The sequence below is a fragment of the Chanodichthys erythropterus genome, chromosome 21 (assembly GCF_024489055.1).
Source record: "Chanodichthys erythropterus isolate Z2021 chromosome 21, ASM2448905v1, whole genome shotgun sequence".
NCBI classification, from domain to species: domain Eukaryota; kingdom Metazoa; phylum Chordata; class Actinopteri; order Cypriniformes; family Xenocyprididae; genus Chanodichthys; species Chanodichthys erythropterus.
The window spans coordinates 11,134,009-11,145,860 of NC_090241.1; the positions used below are offsets into that span (position 1 = coordinate 11,134,009).

At 36.3% G+C, this 11,852-nt stretch overlaps 1 protein-coding gene across 13 annotated transcripts in view; it reads right to left on the minus strand.

The window, feature by feature from the left end:
• The window catches only part of szt2 (SZT2 subunit of KICSTOR complex), a 110,335-nt gene that overhangs the window by 72,720 nt on the left and 25,763 nt on the right, over positions 1-11,852 (minus strand). For all 13 annotated transcript variants that reach the window (XM_067374430.1, XM_067374431.1, XM_067374429.1 and 10 more), the window contains 9 exons: positions 7,838-7,965; positions 7,338-7,602; positions 7,087-7,258; positions 6,904-6,996; positions 4,989-5,067; positions 2,811-3,113; positions 1,578-1,716; positions 1,373-1,489; positions 1,215-1,284 (listed from right to left, as the gene is read on the minus strand). In XM_067374430.1, the coding sequence (XP_067230531.1) occupies positions 1,215-1,284; positions 1,373-1,489; positions 1,578-1,716; positions 2,811-3,113; positions 4,989-5,067; positions 6,904-6,996; positions 7,087-7,258; positions 7,338-7,602; positions 7,838-7,965 (1,366 nt within the window). The remainder of the gene's footprint in view (positions 1-1,214; positions 1,285-1,372; positions 1,490-1,577; positions 1,717-2,810; positions 3,114-4,988; positions 5,068-6,903; positions 6,997-7,086; positions 7,259-7,337; positions 7,603-7,837; positions 7,966-11,852) is intronic.

Below are 11,852 nucleotides of genomic sequence, written 5' to 3' on the forward strand. Positions count from 1 at the left end.
GAAACATTACAAAAGAGAAGAGATATGATGTCTGGAGCTGCTGGCGAATAAAAAAACAACTCATGCTTCTATATGCTTTTTTTCTTGTGTACTGGATGTTCATTTTTTGTTCTTGTTCATCATCTTCACTTTAGTTTTCACAATGCATTATTTTGCTTTGCTTCAGCTATGAGAGATCCACTCTTGCATTGCATGTTTGTGCATTTTGGGCTGGTTTGGGTTGGTTTCAAATGTCAACAGTGTTTCTCAGAAATTGCTTACTGCACCTTTAAGAGATATAACCAGTTTAGATGGAAAGGATCTCAAGCTGACAAGCTGAAGACATTACTGTAGCTTTACCCATTAATAGACAAAGTACTTCCTTAAAAATACATTCCAGCACAGCGCAACAACAACAACCTTGAAATGACCTCACAATAAATGATGAGCTCTGTTAGAGAGCTACATATGGCAATTTATCTGTTTAACTCAAATGTTGAGTAATAAAACGTCATCTCTGTGTCGCTTTTACAATATTTTAAATCCCTCAGTTCTCATCATCTCCGAAAAGCAGAGCCAATGTTGATTCTTGTTTTATTACGAGCTCTGTCACATTCTCTTTTTGCCAGCAGACTTACTTTCTCTAGCTTTCTTGCTCGTTGTGACAAATAACCTGTGCCATTCCTACACCGTACACACGCCAAAGTAGCCGGAACATGATGAGATGTAGTAGCCATGATGAGACACGCACGGGCGAGTGACGTACGTACGCAATTTCCCACACAAACCATCCCAACAGGTCTAACTTCTGTTGTTTTTAAATGTGCTATAAAAATAAAGGTTGACTTGACTAAAATTTAAACACTTATGATAGGCTTACCATAGTAAATCAGGGGTAAGACAAAAACATGTTTTGGAAGGATTGATGATGTATTGACTCATTTAAACAAACAAAGTTAGTGTACCTTTAGAACACCTTTTAGTGTAAATTTTAAATGAAAACTAAATATATAAAAATAAAACATTCAAATTATTAATAAAATGTATAATAGTATATTAATGATAGTAAAATAATCAGAGACAGACAAAAACAAAAACAGATTCTCCTCCTGCAATAATAAATGGTACTGAACTTTCATGCACATTTCATATTTCAGTGCTTAGAAGAGTGGAAAATATATTTTTAATAATATCACCATAATTTTTCACTTTTATATAAAACTTTGCGTTCTCACCTCATCCATGGTGGCTAAAACAGCCATTTTGTGTGGAATAGGAAGTTTGGACAGCGGATCTCCAGACATACTGCAAAAGATGACAAAACGAGACAAAAGAAAGAGTTAATGCTAGATGTTTGGCAACAGATGATGTCTGTTGACCTCTGAATGCTGACCTTTCCACACCAACCCCGCGCAGACCATCTAGATTTCCCATGAGCTCCTCGTCAGAGCGATAGGACGAGGGCTGTCCGGGGGAGCGGTTCAGAGACACACTGCTCTCAGATGTGTACCTACATGCACAGAGAACAATCATAATCACTCCAGCTGAACCTATGCTGTTTGTTTTTCCTAAATCTAGGACAGTTCACAATCACTGACCGGTTGTGGCAGAAGTCAGGGGCCATGACCTCGATCTCCAGAGGTAACGTGAGCACAAAGATATCAAGAGTGACAGACAACTCGTTCAGATCAACCGACTGAAGATTCTCAGCGTTCTCAAGACAAGTAATGACTTCACCTGCAAACATACAGCATCATCCCTTAATACCACAAAACATAGTTTTATATTCACTAATATTATTAAAAACACATGAACCAGATTAATACTAAAGAAAAGGATAAATTTTGAGATAAAATACCCCCAAAATACTGTATATGGTTTATACCTCTTCTTCACACCAATGAATTTCCATGACTTTTCTTGAGCTGTTCTTTATTTATATTATTTATATGTTATTATAGTATTTATAAATATTTTAAATTAGCTTTTTTTTTTTCAGTTTACATTTTAGTAATTTTGCCTTTTTTTTTATTTGTATTTTTTTTTTTTTTTTTTTCATATATTGCTATAGGTTTCAGCTATTTTAGTACTTCATCTTAAACTTAATTTATTTCGGTTAGCTGCCAAGGTAACATTTCTAATTTGTTTAGGTTTTTCATCTAATACATATATTTTATTTCAGCTTCATATTAATTATTTTTAATAGTTTTAGTTTTAATAAATAATAACTCTTGATCAGTGGATGAGGATTTTGCTCTGGCATATTTTCATATGTATTTAGGTACCAATCCTTTGAAACAATACATTTAGTTAAATGATTTAAGTTTTATTCACAATAAAAAATCATGACTTTTCCTGGACATACCATAAGATCATTAACATAAGACTGCCCACATTTAAATATCATATAAATACCCACTTAGTATTTATTTAGCAACTTGCCAATGGCACCTCACTATTAACATGATTTTTAATGTGAAGAAAAAAGCTAATCATAACAAAGCTCATTTACATACAGAACAAATCTCATTTACAAGCATAACAATTTTCATTTACATTCAGAAACTGTTTGTAAAGTTACTCGATTGTAAGTTGATTTAGATAAAAGTGTCAAAATACTGAAATAAGTATATGTAAACCTTTACAGGACATTAGTTAAAAGGAATGGCCATGAAAAACAAAATTATGATTTAGAATAACATTATAAGTGGACTTCAAAGAAAAAAACAAATGCTACACTAGTGTAGAATGTGACCCTGTTAAATGGCTGTAAGAGTAGAAAACAGGTTTAGTCAATGGCAGAAAGCTCAGCAGTGTGTTGAGTGTCTTACCCAGGCAGGTTGGCAGCGTTTGTGTGGGCATGGAGCCATGGCAGCTTTTCATGTTGACAGAGCAGGTGAGGTGTACAAAAAGAGGAGGCATCTCCAGCTGTGGACCCTCCACCTCCAGCAGAGAGTCTCCATCCAGAATACTGAAGGAATCCTCATCCTGGTTGACTGTGTTGGAGTCAGATGGGGACACGCCTTCACCTCCTTCCTGTTCTCCAGCCTCCGCTTTGCCATTCCCACATTCCTGGTACTCCACCTCCAGATCCGTGTCACTTTCCGTCACGATACAACAGCCAGACACGTTCTCTGTGCATATGCAAAAGATTAATATACTATTAGTTTACTAACAAGTGCAACAGACTTCACATATAACTTTACAAATCAAAATGAACCCTATTAAAGTGCTTATTAAATGTTTTAGTCTTGCTGTCAATGATTCATCGGTGATAGGAATCACAGCACTCTCCCACTTAATTAGGTTAAGACCGAAACATTTATAGCCAAAAAAAGGTCTGCACTCTAAAAAATGTCCTTTAGAAGATGCTTAATAAATCACTACAAGGGATAAAATAAGACAACCATTTTGGATAGCAACCGTCTTCAGTGCTCCAATTCTAAAAAATATTAACCAATAATATCATTGCTAACTTTTCACAAACCAGTTAACTCTTTCCCCGCCATTGACGGAATTTTCTGGCTTTCCATGTTTTCAATGTTATATGGTAGGAGGCGCTATTACGCAACTTCTGAAAGAGTACAGAATCTCCGGATCAAAACACAAGCAAAAAAGAAGCAGAAACAAGTGATAAAAGTATTGCCTATGCATGTTGTAGTCTTTGAAAAAAAAAGTTTTATCAGCTTTTTGTTCAAAATGTTGTTTTTTTTAAATAAAACTTTCACATTCAAGTGCTGATAAAAAATAATGCATGAAGCTTTACTTTCTTTTGATATATTGCATGTTCAGATATTCATTCAACAAAATATTCTGGGGGCCATGAAATGATCAAAAATGCTGGCAGTGGCAAGCAACTTTAAAAAAAAAAAAAAAAAAAAAAAAACACTGGCAGGGAAAGAGTTAAAGTCCCATTCATCTCACTGAGTGGTTAAATCATTTTTTAAAAACACTATTAAAGGATTAGTTCACTTCAGAATTACAATTTCCTGATAATTTGCTCACCCCTATGTCATCCAAGATGTTTATGCCTTTCTTTCTTCAGTCAAAAAGAAATTATGGTTTTTGAGGAAAACATTCCAGGATTTTTCTCCATATAGTGGACTTCATCAGGATACAGTGGGTTGAAGGTCCAAATTGCAGTTTCAATGCAAATTCAAAGGGCTCTACACAATCCCAGCCAAGGAATAAGGGTCTTTTATAGTAAAGCGATCAGTCATTTTCTAAAAAAATAAATAAAAATGTATATACTTTAACCACAAATGCTTGTCTTGCACTGCTCTGCGAAGCGCCACGCATTACGTAATTACGTTGGAAAGGTCACATGTGACGTAGGCAGAAATACTGCAATCTCATTTTCTCCTCCAACTTCAAAATCGTCCAACATCGTTGTTTTACCTTTTTCGTAAAGGGCGCTTGACTTTGCACATTCGCTTTGTAGACACTGGATTGGTACTTTCAAATGTGATTACGTAATACTTAGTGCAAGACAAGCATTTGTGGTTAAAAAGTTTTTTTTTTTTTTTTTTAGAAAATGACATTGTTTCGCTAGATAAGACCCTTATTCCTCATCTGGGATCATGTAGAGCCCTTTGAAGCTGCACTGAAAATGCAATTTGGAACTTCAACCCGTTGCACCCCACTAAAGTCCACTATATGGAGAAAAATCCAGAATGTTTTCCTCAAAAACCTTAATTTCTTTTCGACTGAAAAAAAAAAGGCATGAACATCTTGGATGACATGATGGTGAGTAAACTATGAGGAAATTTTAATTCTTAAGTGAACTAAGCCTTTAATTTTTTTATGCATAACATATTTAGTGAGGGGAATCTTATTGAGTGCACCTTTAAATATGTTAGAAATGGCATTAATTGTCAAATGAGTTACTGATCATGAACTCTATCAAAACAGCCTGAGTTGGATACTTCGATATGGAAGATATTTCTGAGTAAAAATTACACACTCCGGTAACAAACTGAACATTCAATGTGTCATAAATGATGTCTAACCATCTTCAGTAGCCAGTTCAGCTTCAGACACCTCACACTCTTCACTGGGTCTCCGCTCTCCTTCCCTGTCTGTGTCCTCCTGGAGATGATGAAAGAGAGGAAAGGAAAACGGTTACTGAGTTTAAGGTCTCATTCATGTTTACAAGGTATCTGGTTGTAAAGTTCAGCACAAATTTGAGTCAAACGTTTGATTATGTAAGACTATACCAGTGTTTCCTACACAGCTGTTGTTTTGAGCAGGGTTGTCAGGGTTGTCTAAATATTTATATATATATATATATATATATATATATATATATATATATATATATATATATATATATATATATATATATATATATATATTTTTTTTTTTTTTTTTATGTTTTGCAATTTATATATATATTAAATAATATATTATTTTATTTTATTTTTTTTATGAAAACTTAACTAATTTTAAATTAAAACTAACTTTTTTGTGAATGTACAATTTTTTCTACATATTGTCATATAAACATTAAGTAATATGTAGTAGTGACCAGCTAAGGACAAAAAAGAAGGAAAATATTAATTTAATATTACTAATACTGTCATAATTATTATTATCAAAACCCACAGTTGAAATGAAAAAAAACAAAACAGTAAGGCCGTGTGTCCACTAGAGCGCTCTGCTTAAAACGCCTATCTGTGAGCACTTGAGAGCGCTTCTGCAGCGCAGCGTTTTTTTTCCGTTGAGACGCTTTGTTGCTATGATACGGAATATCCGCGGCACTGTTACTTATAACTGATTTTGCAGGTAATTTGTTTCAGGCTAAAAATGTTCACACAATGTGGAATTACTTGCTATGTATGTTCGGAGACCAGCAATATTAATTTCTCATCCATTTTGTTTCTGTTTGTTGATGTCGCTGTACAGCAAGAAGAATGTGACAGTTGGTCGGAGTTGTATTTGAGTAAAACGCTTGAGTAAAAGGGGCGGGACAAAGTTGAACATTCTTCAACTCGAGGCGAACAGTAAAAAACGCCCAGCTCTCAGCGCTTGAGCGTGAAAAAGACGCTCAGCGCCTCGTTACACTCTCGGCGTTTTGAAAACAATTGAAAAAGTACACTAGCAGCTGGAAAAAACGCTTAGGTGGACACACAGCCTAAATAATCATTTATTAATATTGCAATAATACTACACAGTAAAATCCCCAGAGTTAAATCAGCTCTGCTCAGAGTACATATGGTCCCTCTCTAAATAGTGTTAAAATAACACTGAAGCAGAGTTAAAGTTTATAAGACTGTGACTGAAGTCAGTTGTAGTTCTTGTGTTTCTCTTTTCTTCAGTGATTCTGCTTGTTAACAGCAGGTGTTCATCACTAATGCACAATAATCACTTAATTAATTGTTTAATTATCTCATAAACTTTAACTCTGATTCAGTGTTATTTTAACACTATTTAGAGAGGGACCATATATATACTCTGAGATTTAACTCTGGAGATTTTGCTTTGTACTGCACTGTCAAATAAATACAGGTATTTAACAATAATAATAATTTTACAAAAGAACAATTACAATACTAATATTTAAGGCTGCCTTAATTTCTTTGCTTTTAAACGTTAAACTACAGAATGTGTGTTGTGTTGTGTTTTCAAATGCATGTTACAAGCGACCCAAACTCACAGGAATCTGTATAAATATGGAAAAGAAAAAACTACATACCTAAGTAAGCACTGATGGATAAGACTGATTAAAATCGATAACTCATGAATTATTCGCTCATTAGAGACATTCGCTGAATAAGACTACATTGGGTGTGCTGTGTGCTTATTGCAACACAATAGAAAGGTGTTCATTTGTATTGATTGGGTCTTTTTATCTCATCAAAAAATAAAAATGCATTTTCAAAATCACTGAAAAGAACAGAATGCTAAAATATTTCAATAGCGCACCTCTTTTTTGGAAGATGGAAGGCAGTAAAAGAAATAATGTGGGTTGGACGGTACAGTCTTGAAATACTGAGCACCAATTTCCATGAACTTATCCTGCAAAAATGAGCAGAATGCATGATATTGTTAATACAGTTTTAAAAATGCTTTTTCTACATCCCTCACAAAACTTGGTGTCTGCCAAACCTGTATGATTTTGTGCAAATCAGGATACACTTCACACTTCTGCTGGGACTGGAGAAGAGACAGAGGGAATTCTGGGATTTTCTGAGACCTCGGTTCATCCAGGTCCAGCGGGGAGGAGGGGACAGAGAGTTTTCCTCTGGAATCAGCTTCACTCGTATCCTCCAGTTCAATACTTTAACAAAAATACAAATAATATCTGGATAAAATGAAAACAAAACAAGTCCCACAATGCTTTGCTCTGTGGTCAATACCTGGATGAAGATACCAGTGTGACTCTATCAGCTCCATCATCCTCTCCCTCGCCAATGATGAATGTGGTGGGACCGTTAGTGGACTTGCTTACGTTGACACAGCTGTGCAGCTCGTGACGCTCACGAAACACACGTATGTGTCCGCACAGGGTCTGCAGGAAGGAAGTGATGTCGATCTCCTGCAGCGACTCCTCGCAGTAGTCCATGGCCGTCAGTACGTCCTGCGAGCTCACGTTGTACGACTGCTGCAGACTGCGATAAACACCTGTCAATCAACACAGGCGCAAGGCTGATGAAATCATTTGCCATGAAAAAGACATTAATTGCATTTTACATAAAGAAAATTGAGAAGATTATTGTAACATTTTCTGCCCAATGTTGTTTGGGTTTTTTTTTTTTTTTTTTGTGGTTTAGCATCCTCGTTGAGCTTTTTGTCTGCTGGATTTGCACACTTTGTGTAATTCTAACTATATGTATATATGCATATATTTGTGTGTGACCTTTGACATAGCTCTGGTAGTAGTGTTCCTGTAGAAGGCTGCAGTAGTTGGCCACTTCTTTGTGTTTGTGAGGGTGCGTCATGAGCTCAGTCCAGGAGGAGGCACTGCTGCGCTCTTGAGAGATTGACCTGCCAAGAGAGACACACACACAGACACACACACACACCAGATAACACGAGGCCACAATCTGCCACACATTTTCTACAACACTACACCAGACACCAACCTAAATCACCAGAGACAAGCAGCAGGAATAGTCAGTAAGACCCAATTCAAATACGGGAAGCACCACTCTGAAAAACTGTCTCTTTCTGTCACTTATTTGAACTTTTGAGATCAGATAACCATTTTGCTTTTAGCTGATGCATTTAAATTTAAAATGCAGTTCAATTACAGCCCTACAAAAAAAGACACAGGAGCTGTGTATTATCGAAGTAACGTTGAGTCAGACCTATATTATGTCAAGCACAATGTAAGAAAAATAATACAAATAAATAAATATTCTAATTTGCAATTCTGAACATTTTTTGAAACACCATCTTGAAAACGCAATAGCGTGAGAAAACATGCAACAATTATCTCCTTTCATCTCTTCTTTGTGAAAGAAGCAAATACATGCTCTTTATTTTCCAGATTACATGTAGAAAGAGGGTGATTATCTACCGTTAAACACAATAAACATGTTGAATTAACTATTTTTTTAAAAATCAGTTGTATGGATGATTGCTGATGGTGTTAATTTTAAATATTAGCAGGTGATACATCAGTATTTCTGAGTGTAATACTTATATTCTGCAGTGCAATAGGTAATTTATTATTAATTATTATAGGATATTACATTTATCTACACCATCCAAATGATCATCAAATGTAAATACTAGTTGTGTTTGCTGTTGAAGAGGATGTGGAAAATATCAAACCAGTCAGCAGCAGAATCAAACAAGCTTTAAAGGGTGAGTTAACTCAAAAATAAAAATTCTGTCATTAATGACTCACCCTCATGTCGTTTCACACCCGTAAGACCTTTGTTCATCTTCGGAACACAAATTAAGATATTTTTGATGAAATCCAAGAGGTATCTGACTCCTCCATAGGCAGCAATTTAATTCAAGGCCAAGAAAGGTACTGAAGACATCGTTAAAATAGTCCACGTGTCTACAGACAAATGCTTCAATCTATCGCATAACACAGTTGCAGAGACAATCTATTTGTTCCGGTGAAATCACAAAACAAAATGCATGCAGACTTGTCCATGCTCTTGATATACAATCACTGATAAACACCTTTGAAAAAAAAAAAAAAAAAAAAAAAAAAAAAACTATATGAGGGGAAAGAACCAAGAACCTCTCGGACGCTTCACAAAAGTTCTACCACCAGACCATTAGCAGCAAATCTAAGTATTTAAGCAAATCTAAGTATTTATTCACAGACATGAAGAATCTCAGGACTAACAATATATTGAATTAGATGCAAGGATGAAACTGACGTTAAATATGACTTGAATTAATAAATTGATAAATTAAGCTCAATGTACCATTTAAATTGATGATTTCTGGACATTGCAATGTTATTTTTTTTTTTTCTGTTATTGTACAAATTGTATTAGCACCCCCACCCCACTCCGGTCCCACCCACTTTTTAAAACAAAGTTACACCACTGTTGTCGCTTCATAAAATTAAAGTTGAACCACTGCAGTCATGTAGACAATTTTTTACGATGTCTAAAGTACCTTTCTGGACCTTGACAGTGATAATTAAATTGCTGTCTATGGACGAGTCAGAGAGCTCTCGGATTTCATCAAAAATATCCTAATTTGTGTTCCAAAGATGAACTTACGAGTTTGGAATGACATGAGGGTGAGTAATTAATGACAGAATTTTCATTTTGGGTGAACTAACCCTTTAAGAGCATGCAAAACATTTTTTCAGCCATTAAGCAACAATATCCAAGAATATACTGCATAGGCTTTACCATTTTTTGCATTCAACAAAGCAGGAAAAATACATTAAAAGGAAAAGCCAGATGGAAAACAATCAAGACGCTGAGGACACCGACATAATGTGTTCCCTAAAATGTGCTGTTCAAAGAAGCACTGAGTATTCAGACACTACCACCAAGACAGACGTACATCAGTTGAACATACCAGGATAACAAAGACTGATAACAAATACTAATTTCATAAAAAAAAGGACATATTGTAATGTTATATTCCAGTCATTTCATCCTAATTTTGAATGCCTTGGGATGTCCTAAATGTCTACCTGCAGGAAACTAACCTCCACATTTCAGTATGTACACTATCAGTCAAAAGTTTGGACACATCTAATCACTTTTCACCATTTAAAAGCCATGAAAACTCTGAAAAACCACAAATGGATGCAAAAAAAAAAAAGTGAGAATAATGAAACCTCCCTTACATTTGAGCTCTGCTCACACTAAACATTCATCAAAAAACATAATGAGGTGCATCCTGGGATGCTTTTGAAGCTGTATTGAAAATGCATGAAGAACACATGGAACACATATCATGGATATGCATTTTCGTATTGCTTCTTTTCCAAGTGTAATTAGAAAGTCAGAAACAGACATTCAGACACACACATCCAAACTTTTGACTGGTACTGAACATCAGAAGGCAGAAAAAAATAACCATCAGCAGGAAATGAGATCTTAAAACATATTAGACAATGTAGAACAATCCAAATCACCGTGTACCTGAATCAATAAAAATATAAATCGCAGATCGTAGAATTTAAAATAACTAACTGTGTTTCTATAAGAATATAAATTACATTGCCAAAAGTTTTGGGACACCTGCCTTCACGTGCACATGAACTTTAAAGACATCCCATTCTTAATCCGTAGGGTTTAATAATGGAGTTGGCCCACCCTTTGCAGCTATAACAGCTTCAACTCTTCTGGGAAGGCTTTCCACAAGGTTTAGGAGTGTGTTCATGGGAATTTTTGACCATTCTTCATTCAAGCGCATTTGTGAGGTCAGGCATTGATGTTGGACGAGAAGGCCTGGCTCACAGTCTCTGCTCTAATTCATCCCAAAGGTATTCTATCAGGTTGAGGTCAAGACTCTGTGCAGGCCTTCCTCCACACCAAACTCGCTCATCCATGCCTTTATGGACCTTGGTCATGTTGGAACAGGAAGGGGCGATCTCCAAACTGTTCCCACAAAGTTGGGAGCATGAAATTGTCCAAAATGTCTTGGTATGCTGAAACATTAAGAGTTCCTTTCACTGGAACTAAGGGGCCAAGCCCAACTTGGCACAATGCAGTCAGGCAAGTATCATTCTCCTGGCAACCGCCAAACCCAGACTCGTCCATCGGATTGCCAGACAGAGAAGTATGATTTGTCACTCCAGAGAACACGTCTCCACTGCTCTAGAGTCCAGTGGCAGCATTCTTTACACCACTGCATCCAACGCTTTGCATTGTACTTGGTGATGTAAGGCCTGGATGCAGCTGCTGGGCCATGGAAACCCATTCCATGAAGCTCTCTACACACTGCTCTTGAGCTAATCTGAAGGCCACACAAAGTTTGGAGGTCTGTAGCTATTGACTCTGCAGAAAGTTGGCGACTTCTGCCCACTGTGCACCTCGGCATGCGCTGACCCCACTCTGTGATTTTATGTGGCCTACCACTTTGTGGCTGAGTTGCTGTTGTTCCCAATTGCTTCCACTTTGTTATGATACCACTAACAGCTGACCGTGGAATATTTAGTAATGAGGAAATTTCTAAAATGGACTTATTGCACAGGTGGCAACTTATCACGGTACCACACTTGAATTCACCGAGCTCCTGAGAGCGACCTAATCTTTCACAAATGTTTGTAGAAGCAGTCTGCATGCCTAGGTGCTTGATTTTATACACCTGTGGCCATGGAAGTGATTGTAACACCTGAATTCAATTTGGAGGGGTGTCCCAATACTTTTACCAATATAGTGTATTTCCAAATGTAATTTATTCCAGTGATGGCAAAGCTGAATTTCCATCAGTGTCAC